We start from the raw sequence: 24,227 nt of genomic DNA on the forward strand, positions 1-24,227 counted from the left end.
ATAAAGATAGGAACTTGCTTTCCTGGGAGACGATGGTAAAGGATTAGCTGCCACCGCTCGGTCGCAGCGCGGCGCCGCAACGGTAAACGTATATATTAAAACCTGTCTAACGTATGATATGAAGTGCAGCGTGCGCGCGACCTCGCGGCTGCCGCCGCCGCCTCCCAGTGTGCGGCGACGGCCGGCTGGGCGCGGGCCCACCCCGACACCCAGCTCTCATTAACCTAAACTTACACAACTACAAGCTTTAAATGTTATACCTAGGAAAGTGCCGTTTGTGGCGGCTACGATCAACGAAAAGAAGCTTTAAGACCTAATAGTGAACTGTTGCGTTGTCGGACAACGACATGAGCGAGGGGCTCTAATAGTAGTAACTATACATTTCTTTCGGAATAGGATTAGTGACCGGCGCTGGCAAGGGGCATTTCGCCCGGCTGAGGGAAACGCGGGCCAGGAGCGCAGAAGGTCACGTTGGCTTCCTTCGGAGTGGCGTCCTGCGCGGCGCGGGCGGCCAGCAGCGTGATCTGGTTCACCACATCTTCCATCTCATGGGTCAGCGGTTCTGCGACGGGCGGCTGGAGCGACGGCATGGAGTTCCGTATGTGCGCTTCGCTCTCTGCGTGTCGCCTGAAGTCCATCGCGTTGCGGAACCGTTCACCCGGACACGTTCTACACTCGAGTGAGGGCTGGACCACGCGGATGACGCCTCGAGCGGAGTCCCGCCCGGCGTAGCACGAGCGAGCTTGGTGCGTTTGGAGCGGGGTAGGAGACGGGAACGCCACTTTACAGTGCTTGCATACGTAGCAGAGGTCGTAGTCTAGTTCGCGGGCCCCAGCTGGTACTTCTGTAGCGGAGGGCGGTAAGCGCAGTGTAGATGCTCCGGGGTCTGATGCGATATGCCGGATTTGTTCTAAAGTAGTTGCTGGTAGCTGAAGTACGCTTGCCCCATTTCCAGTTTCGACGATTAACCCTTGTGGTTGAGGTTGCGGCTGCATGGGGGGCGGGTTTGCACCTGTAACAACGGAAAAAGATGAATTAGTAACGGTTATACGCTAACAGTTTGATAAACATAAATGCAATTGGTATCTTGTCCACATTTAAACTATTTCTAGATAGAAAACTATCTCAACTATTTCTATGCAAAGTTTCTCAGTAATCAATTCTAACTAAAATTTTACATGCAAATGAGTCGTTGTCATCTGAGACATTGATATGTATCGTACGAGGTAAAAACTGCGCGCCATCAATCTGCTGTCCCTATATAGACCTAATTTGGGTGATCCATTGTTCGCGGTTCCTTAGCACCAGATATACTGTTTACTTCACAGACGATTGTAGATTCGTGATGCGTTTCTAACGAGGCCTGCCCGCCTCCGTAATTGATTCGGACTCTGTTTTATGCGGCTTATATTCAAGAATGCATAATACATAGCGTTTGATACGTCGACGTTTTGTTTAAACATCGAGTGCAATGACCGTTTATATAGTCACTATTTTGACACATAATCTGAGCTCATTTACTACAATGGGGAAAAAAAATAAACATTTATTTCTTATAGATTTAAATTAATATTTCTTAAAAGCAATTAACCTTTACAGAAGTAAGAGCATTGACATAAATCATAAGCAGCTTTAAAAATATTTTAAGCTAAGTACTTAACTCAAATATCTTGATTAAAAAATTTTCTTTCAAGTCTTTTCATTCTTTGATCAATGTGATTTTATAATTACTAAAATATTTTTACATTTTTACATTAGGTAGTCACAAAAGTCTACGTATCGCTAGCGGATAGATCATTGGCGCCGTTGTTTCATATTCCTTTGCGAGTACCATTCAAACTGCATGCAAGGATATCTATTTGAATAATATCGTGCGAAACGGAGCATAGCTTGATTTAGTTAACAATCGGCTTGATTGAACCAAGCGTAATGATGCATCGTGCAGATATTGTTCATATGTTACAATGTTTTCTGTAATGACTCTGACATGACCATTGACTATAGTTATTGACAGATGAGGTTAGGTTACGTAGAGATATATAGTTTTTTGAGAATGTGAGCGAAATTTTAGTGTGAGTTTTTAAAATTATGATTTATTATTAGTCTTAGTTCTTATTAAGATGTTTGTTTTTTAGTGAATAAAGTATGTAGTCAATGTATAATTTAAATAAGTATTCTGGAACAAATCGAATGTTTAAAAATAGGTAAGGCATAAAATATATAGGTAAGGCATAAAATATGTTTGTCGTGTAAATAAAGAAAGTCATCACTAGATTTATAACTAAAACCAGTAATATTGACTTTATTAACCGTGACACAAAGCCGCTTCCACACTCGGCCCTGACGTTAATTCGCAACCCTTTCTGCCAATTAGTTTCAAAATATCCACACTATTGTGCTGCTGACACCGCGAAACATCGTATTTAAAGTATGAGCCTATCAAACTTATATTCAACTTTATTAATATGTAGCTAAGGTTGCATGTCGTTGGCGTGAAGTCCGTCGAGTTGGTCAATTCAGTGGACGAACAAGTAGGTTTAAGTCAAAGGGCTTCTTAATCCGGTCCTGTAGGTCGTTACGCGTTATTATAACGCGAACCGAGTCGGCTACTTCTTCGCTCATTTACATCTCATTATGAATGCTATTATTGGAGTTAAGGACGTAATGTATACGGACTTTTGCCTTTTCAACAATTATATTCGTACTGTTTGTTTGTTTTATTTAAACACATAAATATCAACCGCATATGTCGCCGTATTAACTCTAGTTGTTTGACTGCTATGGTTGCTAAATTAGCATTTCGCACCTCATGGGTTATAAGTAAGAATTAAACAAACAGGATGTTACATTGAATAAAACATTGTTAATAACACAACTTGTGTTTAGAGCATATAAAGAAATCATTGAACTCTAAACAATCAATTGAATGTTACAGTTCATAGTATAATCACGACTTCCAAGATCTAATATATGCCAGTGAAATCTTTCAGGGGTTCGAAGGACCATATTAGCTGGACCAATTACTATGTGCCCCTATTTGGTAGCATTTCGATGTAGCGATACTCCTGTCTCAGTGATGGATGGTAATTAAAGTGGACCTCAAACATCTGGGAAGTGATTTAGACTCGGCTGCTTTGGGACAGTTTACGTCGTTTAAAGAACATGCTGTCCATCCGTATAAGGGGATTAACCGATTGTTATTTAGATATAAATAAATATTGTTTAGACGTTAGTGTAGTATTTTTTGCGAGATGTTATCGTTCATATGTTTTTTACATAAGTACGTTTATAGGGTTTTATTACGTCAGTTTTGTATTAAATATTATATTTACACATGTAAATAATGCTCTGCATTAGATTATAAATTCGTGTTTCAGACATTTAGCTCAAATGGTGACAATGATGAAGTATTTAACCACTATTCTATATTGTGAGGTGTTAAAAACCTGCATTAGATTATGCAGCATGCAAGTGTGTTGTGTAGGTAACCTGAGCAGAGCTTACATCGCCTACGCACTCTTAATAAGTTTAAGAAGTACTCTATATAATAAAATGTTCAAGCTTGAATGAGTACAGAGGCAGGAAACCCTAGGTGTCAGGTATGAGCCATCATTGTAACTCAGCACGCGTGTAAATTCACAATACCTGCGTTAACCACTATAATCTTATTAACATTTTAAATGTCTAGGCTTCTCTGCAAATGCACTGCAGTATAATATTACGCGGGTGTCATATTGTAAATGAATATCCTTTGAGGTGTTAATTAAATTTAAAATATGGTCTGCAGAGACAAAATGTTCCCATCATTCTTAACGTGTGAATACTTAAGCACTTAAAATATTTAAAGTACAGATGACAAAATTACAATGTCCGATAAATGAAACCGATTAAGTACATCTCGGAACATCCATTACTAAAGCGCGAAGAAAATGCATAATCGTTATTCCTTCCCCGTAGCAATTTTAACGGCCATTAACCAATAATTTCATCAAATTTTATATCCATCTTACCGACGCCTGAGTGGCCACAAACGTCCATTATCCCGTGTTCCTTCAAACTCCCTGCGGAAATCTCACCGCATTCAAATATTTAATTACTTCAGCTCTCGATCATTTATAAACTCAAGCGGGAGTGCTATCATAAAACGCGCTAATGCCTTATAATTAAAATATTCTCAACAAGCCGTGGCGTAATGGCACCTCCGGCGACGGTCTCCGTCGATGGAAAAAACGCATAAAAAATTACATTCACCCCAGAGGACTCACCCCTTGTGTTGGGAAAATCGATTAAAAAGAGGACTCGCGGGGCGAAGTGGCGGGTGGGGGAGGGAAGTTTAATATGTACGAAAAAATGCACGACGCCGCGGGAGCGAGGGAGAGATCCCAAGGAGCGGGCCTTGCCTTCAATTTTTATAATTACGTTCATACGTGAGCCGAAGCGGCTGCCTCCCGCTGTCTACCTTACTTTATTTACTCGAATACTTACTTCACGTAACGAGGACGCTTTGAATTTGGTCTCTTTACTTTGCATCTTAGACTGCAATAACCAAGCAATTAAATGGATAAATAATGTTATCTGCCATTACATGCAAACTAATACTTCCATTATAGAATTGTACCTAAAATATTTGATCGATTTTACCAAATCTTTTTTATTCATCTACAAATTTAATATTCCAAACGAGTCTTCACAGCCTATTTACATTCTCATCGACAATATGAGAAACTTTTTCGTTTTGCGACAAAATCAATATCCATTTACGAAAGATCTTAAAACTTTTCCACACACTCGACAATCAAGGAAAGAAAGAGGCAATAAGAGCGGGATAACCGACGGAGGCAGTTATCTCAGGAGACGGTTTGCAAATGAGCGAATACGCACACACGCGCGAACCTCGCGTCCACACACGTAACAAACACGAGTGCGTACATTTTATAAATAGATATCGCTTTTTTTATCCGGGTACAAGAATAGGGGGTCGCCACCCGAAGGAGGTAGACCCCTGCGGGGGACGTGTTGGATTTCAGATTGCTACGAACTGCAAAAATGAGGGATGAAAGAAATATAGCTTAAAACGCAGATATTTCCCGGCGTCTTAAGGCGCGGGTGGCGTGGGGTGGCAGGGAGTGTGTGTGGAACAAAGTAGAGTGGCGATATTGAACCAAAATGAAATAGTAAACGAACCGTGCGCGTCCGTTCTAATGCGAATTTATAATTTGGACATTGCCCCGCGCTCTTTGAACTCGAAGGGTGGGTTACGGAGGTGAGTTTACAAAGAGTGCCGATCTGATTTGTGAACGGGGGAGATGACCGCTGACGTCGAAGATTTTTCATTAAGACTTAGGCAGGAATGTACATAATAGAGTCGTTTCGGTACAATGAGTCGTTGTTTAGGCGTATCCTCATTGCAGGTTAACGCGTATGTCCGCCGACCTAATTGCCGTCCCGCCGTCTAATCGGGATATGCGCCACGCGATAATTGCGACAGATTACTGCCGCGATGTTACAGACTAATGTGCAGATGTACTACTTCATTGCTAAAAATTCCTCTACGTTGTGTACCATAACAGGTTTGAATGGACGTAGTCAGTAATTCGATATTTTTATTTTTATTTTCAACAATCACCCGTTGCGAATATTTCTACCGCTAGGAATTTTTCTGAAGGTTGGATTAATGTAGCGCATCTGAATGTTTTCATTGTCTTTGACTTTATTACGGGCACAATTGCGAGTCTTACTAATTCACTAATGAGTTATGTAGGTGTAGCGCGGGCGACTTAACAGTTTAACTAGTTGTCGCATATTAGCGTTAAACAGATAAAAACCCGACTTAGCGAACGACATGAGTTCACCATTAAATTGGAAGTCAATGAATTTACTGCGCGGACGTGACGCCGTTTTCCCATCGACACGGGTAACAAACAGCGTTGTCTAAGCGGGAAAGTGAAAATTGCGTACGTGAACTGGAAGAAAAAATATTAAAAATTAATCAAGCCACCTTCAGGGCGGAGGGAGCACATGTGTGGACAAAAAACAGGCTCCCTTGCCGGAGCACGTGCGAAGAGCTATAACGGGCCGTTCCGCTGCCGAGTTAAAGGTTCTTTCGGACAAACAGAGGATTTGTCACAATTACGGCGGGCGGCGCGTCCCTACTTGATTAAAACCTAAATCACGTGACGTGTTTACAGCCCCGGAGGTGTTTTCAATTTGCCGACTCCTAGACTCGCCATTGGCGTTCCGAACACGTCTGGGAACACCTATCTGGGGGTCCGGCGTTTTGAATTTGTTGCGAATTAAATTATTGACGATCTAATCGCCCGAACCGATCTTCCTTAGCGTGTCGCCCAGAAACACCATCGATGCACAAAAGTCACGTTTTTTAATTATTTCCAAACGCCGCGCCGAAATCCGTGGACAATTGTGTCTATCTCGCCACCGTAGCATTTAAGTCGTAAAAAGCTTCGTGAAAAGAGGAGATTAACATTTGAATTAATCGGGAGATTAAACATAATGAAAGAAAATCTCATTACGGCCGGTATAATGGCGGTGTGAAATATCCACCGGAGAAAGGAAACAGAAAAATGCGGCATAAAAGAAAAGGCGAGCGCGAAGGAAATTAAAAGCTCGAACGAAATTAAAAAATGTTAAAAAAATGTAATCGACGCTGGAGCGATAAGGGGGAAATGCAAACAGGGCGCGGGGGTGCGGGAGGGGGAAGTGACTTTAAAAGTTCTCAATTAAACTGGGTACGAAATGTCTTATTGTAATTAGATTTTTCTCATCTCCTTAAGTCAGCAAGCTCGCCTCGCTGACACTCAGCCTGTTTAATTTGTAACCGAGACTTGTTAGCATCCGTTTTTCTTTTAATTTTATTCTCTCTTTATCCGCAGTGTAATTTACCTTGATTGATATTAAATTAAGTACACCCGAGTCGATCTTATTACTTACGCTGTTATATTATGTGCTATTATTTTTTAATGGAACTATTTATAACATTTTGCGAATATATTATGTTCTTTACATAGTATATAAATTCTTCTAGGATATCAAAAAATTATAAATTTACACTAACTATTACTTTTCCATTTTTTACATTCTAACTGAATTCACTTATAACCAACGTATATTTTTTATAATAGCTTACCCTAATATGGAACATTACGTTTATAATTCTATATCCATATAGTGCTTTTCATTCTAATTATATAAAAACATGGTGGAACAGAGAAAAAGTATTTAAATAAGGTTTAGGCGCCACATTGTCATCGTTTATGAACTTTCTTCAAACGCAGTCCGTTTTCACTTCCTTTGTGTTTTTTCTCATTAATATTTAGACGCTGACTGACAAAGCGTCAAAAGTGAAAAGTTATGATATAAATTCCTTCTCCCTTCCCGTTGCCTTTTTGAATTTCTAATTAATTCCTTCTTGTCCAAGCAAGCGACGGAGCGTAATTAAACATCTCGCCTTGTAATTACAGCCGCTTAAACTCGTCGGAAGTTGTTGGGAAATTGCCGGGGATTGTCGGGATTTAAGTGGTCGGTCATTGGGCAATTAAGCTCGTCTACGTTGGTGATTAAGCAATTAACAGTTGGGGTGGACTGCTCATTTAACTTTACTCCGATTTTCCCGGCTCGACTTTGGCCTCTGTTTTGTTTAGGAATCAATTTGCGGGATGCCTTTGTTGAATGTTGCTGGAATTTTTGGTGGTGTGATTGTATGAGGATAATTGTGCTTTTCTTTTGTTTTAGTTTTAAACTTGTTTTTCTAACATAAATTTATTTCAAAGGCACATTTTATATACACATACTAGCGGTCCGCCCCGGCTTCGCCCGTGGTACATATTAACGTTTTCTCTACATAAGAACCATCCTCGTACTTCAAGGAATATAATAAAAAAAGAATTATCGAAATCGGTTCAGCCGTTCTCGAGTTATGGAATTACAACGAAAAGTGGCATTGATTTTTATATATTAGATTTTACAACTTTTTGATAATATTATTATAAACAACTACTTACACGACAACTATTTTTAACAAAATAGAACATATTATCTTATGTATGAATGAAAGCCTGTGATAAAATACTATTACAGAAAAATTAAAAACTTACAACGTTTCAATCTGTCAGCAGTTTATTTAATCTCAGTCATAAATCCGAATATAAACTCTGACCCGCTACCCTAAATCTTCATAACAATTATGAATCAGTTAATCACAGAGCAGCGAAAGGGTTAAGCTATTAATTAATGTCGGAATCTTCTTGCAAACAAGATATCATCCCTCCAACCCTAAACAATGTTGAGGTTCTAATTCAATAAACGGCTAAACAGTTGCGAAGAAAGGGTTAATTTGCGTGTTGTAGGGTTAACTGTTGCTTCGTTAGGGAGCGACGATTAACGAGCTAGGGTTGGGAAACTCATGGGAAAGTTGAGGCAGGTCAGTGTTGTAATTAAGGAGAGAGCTGTTAGTGTCAATTCTAAATTGTAATGACGCTGCTAAATCTATAAGCTTTTGGTATGTAATATACATAATGTTTATTGTGTAAATTTACTAACTTTATTTATAACTATGATAACCTAGAACATAGTAAAAGTTGAAAATAGTTTCTTTAATGTCGTGAAGGTACTTAATATATGATGGATAAAGTAATGTAGATTATAGTTTACTTGATGGAAAACTGATTAGAAAAATACCCTTCACAAAATTCTTATAATCAAGTTAAGAAGCGGTATGTAGAGCTATAATTACGAAAAATCTATTCAAAAAAATCATAAACCATAAATGATATCCACAAAACGCTCTCGGAAAGACAAATGAAAAAATTTACCGAAACACGCCGAGGGGCGGTGCTCATACATTTATAATCTACTAATTTGTTGTTTGAAGCGGGTCAAATTATAGCTTTACAATTATATTAGCATTAATGAGACCGGCCTACTGGACTTTTTACTTTTATTCGAGTAACATCTGTTCGAGTGGATACATTTAGACAGGAGGCTCCTAACAAAACTCCAATATTTAAGGAGCATTATAGCTTTAATTTTTAACTGAAACAGCATTGAGTGGTATTAAACTCTATTTTAATTCATCCGTGACTATTTATAATAATATTTAATATAAATCACATATAAGAATGTTCAATATTTATTTTTATGACTTATAATTTTCTTTACATGCTCACAATTTATAAAAAAAAAATGTTACAGTAATTTAATCTCAGCACAATTATCGGCATGTGTTACATTATACAATAACCTTGTATATAAATTATTTTCTACCGTTACAAATCGACACGATTGATTTTACAAAAACAAATTCAATTATACAATTTAATGAAATACCAGGGTATAATAAAAACAAACAATTGTTCAAACAAATTACTGGCAACACGTAAAGGTAAGAAATAAGTTAAAACTCCAATAATAATTACATGTCAGAGAGGTGTGAAAGATTATGTGAATGATAACAGCGGTTCATCCACTCATTAGAGACGGTAAACATTGTTGATGAACTATCTAACAAGTGCTGCTTTTTGTAGATATTTCACACTCCGCTGACTGTGTAATTATTTCTATGTCAGTAATTATATTAAATGGGAATGTTTAAGGATTTCGAACAATGTAGAGGCGTTACGAGCTGTCGACTTTTTAAACAGTTATACTGTATTATTTAAATGAGATACGTGTTTTTATGATAACAATAAAAGAACATTATATTCGTTAAATAAACTTGTCGATATTTTATTTCAATGCGATTAAGTAGTTGGTTATTGTGTTGGTGTAATGCGGCCGTTTTTGGGACATAAAAAATGTTATAAAATTAAAACAATGTGCTTTTGTAAGGGCTGCAATCGATCGACCGCTGCAATTTTGATTGATTGCATTGCTTAGTGTAGTGTAACCAATCTTATTGAAAACTGCCATTGTACAAAATCGGAAAGGCCATAGCTGCGTCGGACGCGCGGCTTGTCAAATGGTTTAAATTGAAAAAATCGGGGGACAACCCTAAATGGAGAATTCGTTATACCGTGACGTTTTATTTTTGGTTATTATGTTTTCGACGAAAATAATTTTAATATGATGCGGAAGTTTTTATTTTTATACGAAAATACAGTTTCGCTTTGATGTTTTGTATTGATTTACTGACATGGCTTAACAAGATTAATACTAGATATAACTTATACCTATGTGATGGTAAATTATGTTTTTGCAAGGCAATTTTTTTACGAAACATTTTGAATGTTTAAAACCAGTTGTTACAATATATCATTATTCTTGTACATAGAAAATATAATAAGATATCATATAGCCGTACCTACACAATTAATTTTACAATGTACATTCTTAAAAGCTTGTCAAACTCAACTGTCGATGCTTTTTTCAATTTTAATCGATTGAAGGGCTTTATATTTACAAAGGGAGGGTTGGTATCGATTTTTGAACTTCAAACGAGATTAATTATATGGGATTTCTTTCCCCATACTCTCCACAGATAAAAAATGCAAGATCAATTTTCCTTTTATCTTTAGGTACCTACTGGCCATTTGAGAATAACAAAAGAGTTGTTATTTAACTACAAGATTTTACAAAGTATTTAAATTAATCATGTTAAAAGTAATCGCAAAGTTGTTCGACATGTATCATTAAAATGTTAGTGAGTTTTTAAGCTAAAAAATGATGTTTTGCTTAGAGAACAAGCGAATACGTTTTAACTTTTAACGAGGTGGCCTTTACTAACAAACGCGTAAACATCGTTATAGAAAACAACAATTAGAATTGGCAATATTGAGGCATAGCCGGCAGCGCCTCCCTCGCCCACCCCGCGTTATTTTATCCAATCAAAAAGTTTTAAAAGGAAAAATTATGCCGGCCTTTATTATGAGTCAACTTTCTGAGGGGAGTGTTTTAATAACGACCGCTAAAGAAAGATCGCGAGAAACGAACAAATATTTTTCTTTTGAGAATTTTTTAGGTAAAATTAGGTGTTGCAAACTCGTGATTTGAATCGTATTTACTGAACAGTTTCTAGGGATTGCGAAAATGTGACAATAAGTACACTCTTTGTTTGGTGAAAGTATTCATATAGGTCTAAATTGTCGAGGTGACGATAAAACCATGGCGAAATTTCAAAAAATTTCTTTTTAGCATAAAATATTTCTCATTGAAAATATTGAAATTAAATGTTTCCAAACGAATTTTATCACAATCGACTTTATACATTAGGCATTCAAATAATATTAGAAGGTGCATAAACTTGTTTACTTGGAGCACAGAAAATATAGAGCTAAGAAGCTAAAAGCTAAGAATTAATTATTTTCGTAAACTATAATATTCTTGCTAATTTAAAATTTCTTATAAGAATATGTGTCCATGGTATAATAATAAAAACATTATGCTATAACCAACATAGTTTTCTTAAGACGCCACCAAACCCAGCGTCTAAATAATTAAGGCGAGGGAAAAATTGTGATAAAAAACGAGGGTTCCAAGTGGTAACTCCCCCGTTTACTCAACATTTTCTCTAAAAACACTTCAATCGTGTCAGACAAAAATGTACCTTTTATTAACTGTGTAAGGTACATATTCGTGTACGTTAGTTAGATAATATTTGGCCACCGTTATTATTGTACACCTTGAATGCGTAAATCAGTGCTTCAGGCAAAACACATTTTTCAAACGAAGATGCAATTATGCAGAGGGAGAGACTGTTATGAGAGTAAGCTTTACGGGATTTGTTATCTGATTATTTAATATGTATAATTTTGGAGTTGAATAACTATTAAGATACTTTGTTTGTGTAATGAATTGAATACATTATTATTTATTATTGATTGCAGAGAAATCAAGGATATGTAATATGTATGTCCATGTTATTTTGTTGAAAATATATTAAAGGAAATAAAAAAAGGGAGCGTTTAACAAAAATTAGGTTAATTGTAGATATACAGAATATTTAAGAAATGTTAATCAATTCAATCTAGATAAATCAAAGTTTGTCTAGAACGAAATAGATTTTCAAACCGAATACCAAGGCTTGTTTCACATAGCAGTCAAAACACAATTTGAATTTGAAACTGTAGTTCACGTACAAACGTACTCGATGTTAGAATATAAAAACAAAACATGAGGACAGCACGCGCTGGCGGAATGGCAGAGAGAGAAAAACACGAAAAAATACAGCGAATAGTTGGTATCATTGGGTCAAGGCTCCTGTCCAATGTCACACAACGGGACCCGGGGAAACATCGGCGATCCGTGCGTTGTGAATGAATCCTTTTTGTGTTTTCATACAACACACATGTTTTGACACTACAATCCAACTTTCGTTTTTGTGAACTATTATACCTTCTATATAATACTGAATGGAATATAATATTTTGGTTTCTATTTATCTTAAAACACACACATGCAACACACATAGTACGTAAAAATGATTAAAAGGTAATAAAGGTATTAAGAATTCTAGTAAGAAAAAATGTTATGAAAGATGCCTCACTTTCTGACTTTTTCGTCTTATTAGGAAAGTTAATAATCTATATTTTTTGTATTCTACAAGTAATCTTTATGTTATTCGGAACCAAAAGTGTAAATATATTTCAGACGCTTCACTATTACCTACAATTAAAATGATAGGTTAGAATATCGATAATGCTTTGGACAAAACTCAGGATTTTTCCTTATGAGTTGCCCTGATCACAGATTATGAAGGAAATATAACTTAAAAATTATGTGAAGGAATAATAGTAATTTAAAGTATTGATAATAATCAATGTCTGAATATGTTCTTAAATATATTTGTCTAAACTCTAGCTCAAGGACGAAATACCTATCGAATACCACTAAAAGCAATTTTGATACGTTAATACTTTGACCTCTTTATTGGTCTAGCTCAGTGACTTCGATTATAAGTTACATGCAAATCCAATATGATTTAAAAGTATAATAACATTTCTATTTTTTAATAATGGCTGCTATGTACGCAAATCATAATACAAAGGTCGAAATGCTATCGCGTAAAACAAAGCGGGGTCTAGTCATGAAATTTTAATTTAATATTTAATGGTATGTTGTAAATAGAGCAGGTATTTCGCTGTGGTTATAAGATTATGTCAAGATAATACTATGTTTGTAATATTTCCTTATATTTTATGAGAAATAACGAGATATCTGGAGTGTGCTTGCAGCTTGAAATGTGAGCTATATTAATGAGGTGTTGAAACAGTTTATTAATGATTAATATGTAGGAGGATGTTGTAGTTCTTCATGAATGGAATATGCTCTTGTTTTGCAACGTATATTTTTATATAACAGCTTTTGGAAAGGCTTCGCGATTAATTCTCGCAGGCATACATTAACGTCATTGGCGTTAACACCCACATAGCGCTAAGTAATTGCGTTTGAGCATTTTATGAAGAAATTTAAACTGTTGCTCTCATATGGCTTCTATTAGTTGACGCTTCAATTAAATAATTCCATTTCAAACGTAATTATAGTTGGTATGTGTAAATTCAATTACAAAGACAATTGATATTGCACCGTTTAACTTTATAACGCCTGTATTATTACTCTGTTACTTTAGATTTAAAAGTTTAATTTTCATTGTCAGCTACGTATGTTAAGGGATACGTATAGCCATTTCGAAAAGCCAGCCATATCTTTATCATATTCCATGCATCATTGATTTAAGTCAGGTCACATAATGCGTAAGCAACTGAACTACCTGGCTACGGTGCCTACTACGGAACATTCTCAATTTTCAATCTCTCACACGTGATGTTTTCCAGCGGCGACTAACTTACATATATAAATATGAATGGCGGCTCAAGGACATATTATGTAGTCCCGACGCGTCACTCTCCACGTCCATCCTGCATTCGGATTTTCGACCAGACCGAATCAACGATTCGCGCTCATTTACATAGTTTCTAGAATTCCGCGTAATTTAAGGTAACAAAAAGTTGGTGCATTTTTTCAATCTTTGTTATGTACCTACGTACGTACGTGATCGAATCAGCTGATGATCCATGAGGACTATTAATATTATCTGTAAATATTTGGATAACTATTGAAATTTCAATTAATCCTTTAATGCCCGGTTCCTATATTTGAAAAACGATCCGTTTTAGTTACGAATAGTAGTATAATTAACCAAGCGTAAGCGAAAATCGTTCCTATAAAAAACGTCTCGTCAAGCAACTTACCGACGGCTTCCTACTGACGGATGGGAGGGTTACTATTAACGAACGGTAAGCATATTGTATGGAGAAGACAGTTTATCGCGTTCCTATAAATATTTTTAATGTCATTATGCTGTCAAAGTTACTATTCGTATAGCATTTTGTTTACCCGTCGATTTCGGGCGGTTAAATTCTTACTATTTCATTGTTTCCGCTTCAATATCGAAATGTGGAGTTCAGATAGTGATAGAGAAGTGTTTAATATTATATCGAATTTCGGAAGAAGATAGTGGGCGTGAAAGAGTATATATTATAGAGAAGGAGTTGATTTTTTTGCGACCCTGGATTCTCACGAATTTCAATTGAGATTTCGACTTGATAAAGAATCTGTTGAACAATTACTTCTTGAAATTTATCCAGACGTACGAATAAAAGGAGCCAGGTTAGTTTGATGGAGGCATTAATATTATACCAAACACGTCTAACCTTATTACATACCTAATTTATGTTGTCATTTCAGGAATCATGGGGTATCTCCATAACATCAATTACTGTTGACGCTGAGGTTCTATGCTTTAGGCACAATATCGATATCAGTGGCAGACCTATTTCCCTTGGTCACGGCATCACGCGTGAACGGGTGGACCGATTTCGATAATTATTTTTTTAATAATGTTCCTTGAAGTACGAGGATGGTTATTATGGAAAGAAAACATAAACATGTACCAAGGGCGAAGCCGGGGTGGACCACTAGTATATATATGTGTCTATGTTTGCAATGTAGAAATCAATTTTTTAAACATTGTATTGTAAATAATAAAAAATAAATAAAAGTACATAATAAAATGGAATAAAAGTTTTATTTCTTTATTACAGTTTAATTTTACATAGTAATATGTAACTACATAATATATGCCAAAGAACTGTCCTGTGATTCTTACACGACAACCCTCCATCGATTATCATCTTCTATATTATATTCCTTAACGCTGTAATAGGCTCTCTGAACTAAATACATTTTTTTACATAAGATTTACATTTTGCACTACCTTACAAATTCTTTTTCTACCGTATGTCTAGATATATTGCTTAATAATATACAAAAATTAATTAGTTATTGTGTGTTCAGTATTTCAATTATTTCTTCATAATATTTGTCCATCATCCTTATTATGTTTGAATTTTTTGGCTGAAAATAAAAAGTTTTCCTGGTAGGTATTTGACCAATTTTTGCATTAAATGTGTTGGTCAACGAAGTCCAACATTCATCCTTTAATTTATTCGTAGAAGCATTAGTCTCCTTACTGGTTATAAATTGAGCAATCTCGTCTTTGCTCATAGCCTTCTTCGATTTCTGTAACAGAAATATATGTTTGACTTTAAAAGTGTCCGAAGCAAAAAGTAAGCGGCAGACGATTTTAAAGAAGAAATATAAAGGCGTACTTACCGGCGTAATATCCATTTTTAATAAAATAATATATAAACAGTGGTCGTTGTATTGTTATTCTTTAATTATAAAACTTGACAATGAATCATCAATCAACAATGAATGACAATAATTTGACAACTGACAAGCAATGCACGCGTGCGCGAGAAAAACGTTCCGTTTTTGCTTTCTGTGTAACGCATTAGGTTGTTTAGAAGGAAAATTATCACGCAGATGTCTACAAATATATAGTTCTTTAGTATTAGTTCTTTATTAATAAGAAACTTTATTCTTAAAGTTTATAATTCGGCTGTATATTTAACTTATTTTGTCCTGAATTTTGTGTTATTTTAATTTCAATTTGGCTTATAACGAAACGCACATCTGTGAGTGAAGAGGGCTCGGTATTTTTATGACCAACGGATGTCCGTCGATAGCACGTCAAGAAATAAAATTGTGGAACGGTAATAACGACTCGTAGTTAGTTCTAGAAAAACGGATAGTAGCTTTGATACTATGACGATCCGTTGAATATAGGAACCGGGCATAAGACTTTAGTTTGACAAAATATAAAAAAAAAAATAATAGATACGCACGCACACATCAACAACAAATACATTTCATGAATAAATAAATATTGATGATTAGTGCTAAGGAAGTACTAATACGAACTCGAGCTTGGCGTGTCAAAAAGTTATTCTATTGTTGCCGCCCTAACAGGTGTCTACTTTCTCCAATAATGATGGTGATTGTTATTATAATTAATATTGTTTATATATCATTTTTTAACTCACGAAAGCCCCGTAGAATGTGTGGGACCCCACGCTGCGCTCTTTTACGTCCACAAAAACACATTTTCGTAATCACCTTATAAAGGGATTACTATAAATAAAGAGGAAAAAGGAAATTAACCGCATTAGATGAGGAAAAAATCCCGTCCCCTCGCAATATGTGGGCTCCCACTGATAAAACACTTTATGTACATATTTCGCGTAAATGAAACAATGTGTTTTTATGTATTATATTTCGTTTCCAAGCAAATATCATCCTTATGATAACGTGATTGTAACGAGATTGCTATCTTTATTTAAGTTGGAGCGTCCTTCGGCAAATAAAAAATTGCTTTTTGTTTGCTCAGTACCTATCTGTTAAAATAAATATTATTTTTTAACTAAATTAGTGGCGCTAAAGTCTAATTAATTAAAAATTAATTATTGTCTGCTTGTTATTTACTTTCTTAACTTCCTTTACGCGTTGCATATGAAATGTAGGTAATTACGTTCGCGTTGGTGATACTATATTTTATGTCACAATAAAATAGCTTTAAACGTATTGATTCAGTACCCCTAGTGTGTTACGGAGGCGAGGGATAAAAAAGAAAATGAGAAGTTATGTTTTCAGTAATAAAGGTCGGACGAAAGAAATCGTTTAAGACGCGGCCAAATGAGACGGAACGAATATATTTGATTATTTTTATGGCGCGGAATGGCTATACTCGGACTTAATATCTATTTGTTTTACTAGAATTTAATGGGATACTGTTCATGGTTTTACTTCATTCTACTGCTATGGAAGTTTATGAGTTAATAATAATGGTGATGTTGTAAATGAGAGTGATTCTTGCGCCAGTTGTAGGTACCTAAGATCAAGTGTTGGAAAATAATGACAAACAATGGAACAAAATAATACAGATAATAAATTTTGATGATTTTGCGAATTATTTTGAATATTAAATTAAAAGAAAGTAATTGACTTTTTACTTTATTCCAGTACCTATTTATGTAAAGTATATTATGTGTATTAATAATATTGTATATAAAAAGTGCGAAAGTAGGAATTGAGACATTTATTTATTTTGGTGTTACGATTTATTAGTAATTGGAGGCAAGTCGTTATTTTTATGGGCATCGCGAAAGGGTCATGAATCAATAGCTTTTAATGTATAGTGTATAACTTTTATAGAATATGTAATATGAGACGTCAATGTGAATTATGGACCGAAAATTAATTATTTCCTGAGTCAATATTTCATGGAATAAACTATATCGATCAGATTTGTTTTTATTTTTAAAACCAAAAGTTTTCGTACGTTAATTTTTGCGTGGTTACAATTTATAATATGCGTTGTTAATTAAAGTATCTAAAGTACATATCACTCTTTAAAAGAAAACAAAAAATCATTAGGTATACTGATAATATTCGGTGCAATAGAGACAATTTAATTATACAATTAGTCAGCCAAATTTACAACGTTCTCATTAAGTAATACCTACCTATTAATAGGTATTGGTCAAAATTGTTTTCTGTTCAAATCGAATAATATCCAGCTTTCCTCGTATTCGAAACTGTTAATGCTCGACTTTCATATCTTGTGAATATAAAAAACCCTACACACATCGAGAGACCCTCGCGACACGACCGTAATATAACGAGGGTACGGTGATATAATGCAGTTTTTTATTACTTACTCCTTATACCCACAAGTAAAAATATACGCATATTATACATTTAACTATTAATGCTTTTATGGGATGAGAAGGGTTCGGCCGCGCTGGCCAGAGGGTTAGATTAGTTTCAAAATACTTACGCTTCCTCCCTTTGCAAAAATCGCCATAGATGATTTTTTTTTTGAATAATCATCGATTTGAATGCCATGAGCCATCGTGAGCTTAAGATTAGTTTTCTCATATATATAGGTATGTCTATGGTCGTTGAATGCATAAATACCTGCCCATTATAATTCTAAATTAATTCGCTCGCAGTCCTGTCGCCTGTTTTATCGCCAGGTAGCCGATGTTTCTAAGAAAAAAATATTTATATCTCCTTCTATTAAAAATCCCATTGTTTGCGCGGGGGCACGTCAGCACGCGACAAAAAGAACATTAAGACGAAATACAATCGTGTTTGTGCACCTTTTGGGCTACGCCCCCTGGGTGGAGCATAAGAGCGCGCGGGACGCTTCACGAAAATCCCCTCGCCATGCCACACAACTGAATAGATGACGGAAACATACGGAACTAACGGAGGTTCAATGAACTTTACTTAAATTCTTATATTCGCGCGGTTAAAGCCGAGTAAAGCGATCCGGCAACGTCTTTTCGTTGCCGGACCCATCGGACTAGAAAAACGACCTTTGTTCCTTTGCACGAAGGTCGATTTTTAATTGGTACAAGTCTGGTTACAAAAAGTGAGCTTGCGACTAATTTATTTTATGATGAAATGATTTGTTATTGTTAGAATTGTCGCTACCTATATAAGTTATTTGAACATCTTTGTAAACAAAATATTTTATAGTTTTTCGTCATGGGGACTTTACGTACAATATGATAATAAAAATACATAATAGACTTATGCTATTTACGTTTGGTTTTTTTTTACATAATATATATCATATTTATTGAAAAAATCAATAACAAAAAAATATTATTTACAATTTTGATTTTTTTTTAATAAATATATCCGACATTTTGATATATTTAATATCAGATATATGATATACTAGCTGTTCCCCGCGGTTTCACCCGCATTGCTCCGTTCCTGTTGGTCTTAGCGTGATGATATATAGCCTATAGCCTTCCTCGATAAATGGGCTATCTAACACCGAAAGAATTTTTCAAATCGGACCAGTAGTTCCCGAGATTAGCGCGTTCAAACAAACAAACAAACTCTTTAGATTTATAATATTAGTATAGATAATAAGATAGAATTTTGACATTTGATATATAATATAACATAACATAACAGATATTTTCGAATGCTGGTTTTGGTACTATTTTATTGTTCCAATGTTTATCTTCTTGATACGACTTTCATTTTTTCTTCTTCACCTTGTTCCGAAAATAAATATGTTTCTTGCTCGTCATTTTGAGCTGTCCTTGTACATTGTGCTGCTGAAACAACCACAATAAGTTATAATAGGAGAGAATGAATGAAACGAAAATTCTGTATAACAAAAAAAGATTTATAGAAAAATTCATTGATAAACCAATTATAATACCACGATTATTATAAAGATACTTTCATCACAAAACTAGAAAAAATTGCGCAGCTGTGTACGTTCCTTTGTCGCTTTATTATCCTAGCCCGTAATAAACTCGATTGTCGGCGTCATACACAGCAAACTTTCTGAGAAAATCGTTCTTTTGTTTGCAAAATTTTACGGTTGACCGCAATTAGTATAACAAGTGCTTTTATAAAAATTAGTAAAATTTCGCAGCTGTGTCCGTTCATTTATCGCTCTATTGTCCGAGCTCGTAAAAAAAGTCGACTGTCGGCATCGTCATACAAATTTTTCAAATATTTTTTTATATAAAATTTACAAGTAATTATGCTTATGCATAATATGCATAAAAACAAATTTTGGTAAGTGGTAACCAGTCAGTGATAACTTACACTAGTCTGAAATATTTTACTATCTTCAATCTTATGACTTATAAATAAATAACATAAGATAAACTTACACAAAAAAGTACTATATGAAACTGTCTGAAGATCCACATCAGTTTCTGGTAATCATGGTTTGTCTTTTATTGCGTCCTGGCTTGCAGGCTGCTTATCGGATTTTTCGTGGTCGCGCTTCGCTGTTAGAAATAAACATACATACACAAATCAGTAGTATATTTATTGGAAAAGATGAAATCTCAAAAAAAAACTAAAACATTACTTATCTATTCTATACCGATAATAAAATCCATACTTCCATACTAATATTATAAATGCGAAAGTAACTCTGTCTGTCTGTCTGTCTGTTACTCAATCACGCCTAAACTACTGAACCAATTTGCATGAAATTTGGTATGGAGATATTTTGATACCCGAGAAAGGACATAGGCTACCTTTTATTGCGAAATATGTACCACGGGCGAAGCCGGGGCGGACCTCTAGTTATAAATAAAAATAAAGACGGAGTGCATAAAATTATAAAATCTTGATTTGTGCGTTGCTCAATTCAGACTTAGTAAACATATAATACTCCAAAAAATTAAAATAATATTTATTACTAATTATTACAAGTAAAAATAACTTTCAAATTTTGATTTATGCGTTTCTCAAATTAGACTTGTAAATATACCTAGTAATCAATATATTGGAAGTTGAAATCTTTAGACTTGTAGCGGCCGAAAGACATAATAAATATAAATAAGCATGATAAACATCAAACTTACCTATTTGGGTTCAATAACTGTAGTTTTTTTATCTGCTTTCGCAACATTTTCTTCCTAATGTTCTCACCATCAATGTTTTGGCCACCAAAATTCACCATGTTTATGAAAAACTTTAGTATCACTAACACTAAATCACGTATGCGAGTAGACAACGGCACCGCGCGAAAAAGTTGTACAGGACTGCTCTCTAAGACGCGTTAGCGTCGACTAACAGGAGGCGGAACGGCGGAAGCGACCGGCCTACGCGCAATTTTGTGCTCATAATTTATAAATATATTTTTTTTAAATTACTGATGTATTAAATGTAAAATCTAATCCCGCACGTCTCTCAAGAATTAAATGGAAAAGGATGTGGATAAAGTTTCATTGATATTACTTTACCATTGTCCAAATGAAATTGATTGACCGTTTAATTTTTAGGAAACTTCACAACGTTTTTCTATCGAGGCAAATTTTTTCAATCGTGTTTCGGTTCCCGCACGTCACTAGACAAACTCTTCAATTAAATAAATCCATAAATAAAAAAAATCAAATTGGTAGTTTTTGAAGAAAAAAATTAATTCTTCGTGAGCTCAAAACGTCTGTTTTGGGTCTCATTTCACCTTAATTATAATATCCGATAAAAAAGCGCCATTTAGTCGGGAGAGACGTCCTTTGTTTGAGACGATTGAATTTAAGAACACTTTATATCATCCCGGGGGAGAGAATCGCATTCGAAAATTATGCATAAAATATGAGGAGAGATTTGGAATGCACCGAGTGTAATATCAGATTACGAGAAACATACAACGTCTAAGACAGTGAGTAACTGTGCGTGAACACAGAAAAACTGCCGAAATATGAGGATCCAATTCCATAAACCACATCGGTAGGAGGATACGCACGAGTTATGTTCGTACGTGCTCCCACATAGTAATTAGATATTACATTTCCCAGCTAATCGTAACTTCCACGGGTGTTGTTTTTAAAGGGAGAATAAATCACGCGCACACCAGGGCAACACCGCGACGCAATAAAACATATAAAAAAAGTAACAATGTCAGTGCGGAACAAAAGAAATTATACCGACGCATATCCATTGCGAAAAAAATAGTTATGATAGAATGAAATGGTTAAATAAAGAGCAGTAATAATAAAGGCTGGAGAACAATACGTTGCATTTTATGCGTTCAAATGAATCAAGGTTTGTTTAGTTAGCGACTCATAGATAAACTTTTTGACGTTTCTCGCTCGCTCGGCCTCCACGTGGCAGCTGTCGTGAATTTTTGGATTAATTTCACTCAGATGAAGTACTGCATTATAATGAGGTACTTTGTTTCGCCTGTCTGCTTTTGTGATAACTAAACCTTTACCGTATTCTAATTAAGTGTTACGTAAAGCTGGGGTTTGCCTTTGCAAATTATAATGCGAATGATATTTCCCTATTTAATAGAGAAATCCGGGATATTTATCTAATAAAAATAGAAGTTACGAATTGTATTTTTATAATAACGCACGACACAGATGCAATATTAATCTCGTATATACGTTATTAAATGTTGGAGACGCGGACGATGTCGTCCGACATATTATTAATGGAAGTGTATCACAGGAGCCATTAGATACGTAATTAACATCGATCGTGGTCGTTAGATAAAAAAAGAAAACTCGAGAGCTCTGGAGAGGCAGTCGCGTCACCCGGCGACGAATAAAAAATTAAAAACGTCATTAAAGATTGATCGCCTGGAGGAGGTATCATTAATATTATTCAATTAATAAAATGTAATTTCGCGAGGTAAAACGCTCACCCTGAGGAGGAAAAAGCAATTAGTGGCTAGATTGCAATCCGTCAAAACAACTGCGTCGAGTAGCATTAAAAAAAACGACGAGCTTTCATTAAAAATAGAATCGCGAGGGGTGAATATATAAGAAGTTTTTTGCATAAGACGGTGGCGCCCTCGTTTTTTGAAGTTATTTTTTATGTCGAAAACAAACTATGTGGGTGCACAGTAAGCGGTTTTCGTCACACTCACCGAGTGTTGGTATTAGCGAAGTTTTTTTTTAATTGTGCTCGTAATGACTGTTGTTATGGTTTTATGGCGGCGTAATGAGCGGAGTCGCGCGGCGACATTTGCATGTGATCGCGGGGTTTTTTTCGTCACTTTTGTTGATGAAGTTTTTCAACCGTTTTTTCTACTGTTTATAGTGAATGACACGGCTTTATTTCAAGTTTGTGGTTAAACATTTCAGAAGCTCAGTTGTTTATAGTTGTGGGGTGATTTATAGTGCTTTTATCGCGTTAAATGCATGCAAGTTTTTTATAAATTATGCATGATATCAAATAGACGCTAATTAGGTACATTGTATATTTATTGTTTTTGTCTTTGGTTCAATAAACTTTTGAGTTATTTTTCTTTTAAAACATTTTAAACAAAAAGAGCAAGGAAGAAGTTAGTTCGAAATTTTACCTCGTTACACAAATTTAGTTGCAAGGGGACGATACAGTCAATACTAAACCGAATGTCAATCGAATGGTAAACATTGAAAGGCGAGTTGACGTGCCGACTGAGTCGATTTAGTATTAGCAATCATTAAATTGGAAATAACGCTACATCGGCGATACACCGCTTTTCTTTATAAATATCTTTCACGTGACGGCGGTGCCGTGACACGAAGCTTACGAAACGATGTAAATATTCAAATAGCGATATAAAAAAGACAAGTTAGGTAGCATTTAAAAAGCTTGTTTGTTTAGACGAATCGCTTCCAGACATGACATTATGTGCAAGGCGCATCTTGGGATGATGCACATGGTTGAGTTCTAATGCACGGTAATAAGGTCTGTTTTAATGTATGGTAAGCATTGCATGTAGGTAAATGTTTTTAAATGTATAGAGTACCGTTTAAAAAATTATCTGAAATACATATAATTGTCTTATTACTTTAAAAAAAACACGTGTAACATGAATGATGGTATTAATAAAAATGTAAGCTTTTATTAAAGTAAAAAGGTCCCATATATCATGTGTGTAAATTATACTCAACTACATAATTATTTGTATTAAAGTGGCTATTTTTATTCGAATAGCGTGTTATCTTAAACTTATCGTTTTCATCTTATCAGTTCATATTTTCGAGATAGGTACCTACTTCGCAAGAGTCATCTAAAAATATCCTTGAAAAAACATAGTGAGAAAGATTATGTGTATAAATAAATCTACAATAATTTGATTAGCAATTAAAATATTTTTGTCTCTTTAATTTGTAGAGTTTAGACCTACACGCTACACACGTTTGTAGGTAAGGATATTTTTAGAAACTGTTTAATAGAAATAAAACGATCACATTATTATTATCGTACAACACAATACGTTGATAACAAATTTTACATTACGTCATATTTTATGTGCACACATTGACTTGTACACCCGTTAACTGTAAAATTTACTGTACCTAAATTAAATCTATATGAATATTCAT

General features: G+C 35.1%; 1 protein-coding gene across 2 annotated transcripts in view; it reads right to left on the reverse strand.

Annotated features, from left to right (window-relative positions):
* Positions 1–392: 392 nt before the first annotated feature.
* LOC123694179 (zinc finger homeobox protein 4) overlaps positions 393–24,227 on the reverse strand; it is a 102,208-nt gene continuing 78,373 nt past the window's right edge. The window contains exon 5 of one of the 2 annotated variants that reach the window (XM_045639524.1): positions 393–1,012. In XM_045639524.1, coding sequence (XP_045495480.1) covers positions 399–1,012 — 614 coding nt within the window. In that variant the 3' untranslated portion in view covers positions 393–398. The remainder of the gene's footprint in view (positions 1,013–24,227) is intronic. The other variant, XM_045639525.1, reaches the window with a different exon arrangement.

This window comes from Colias croceus, chromosome 9 (genome assembly GCF_905220415.1).
Source record: "Colias croceus chromosome 9, ilColCroc2.1".
NCBI classification, from domain to species: Eukaryota; Metazoa; Arthropoda; class Insecta; order Lepidoptera; family Pieridae; genus Colias; species Colias croceus.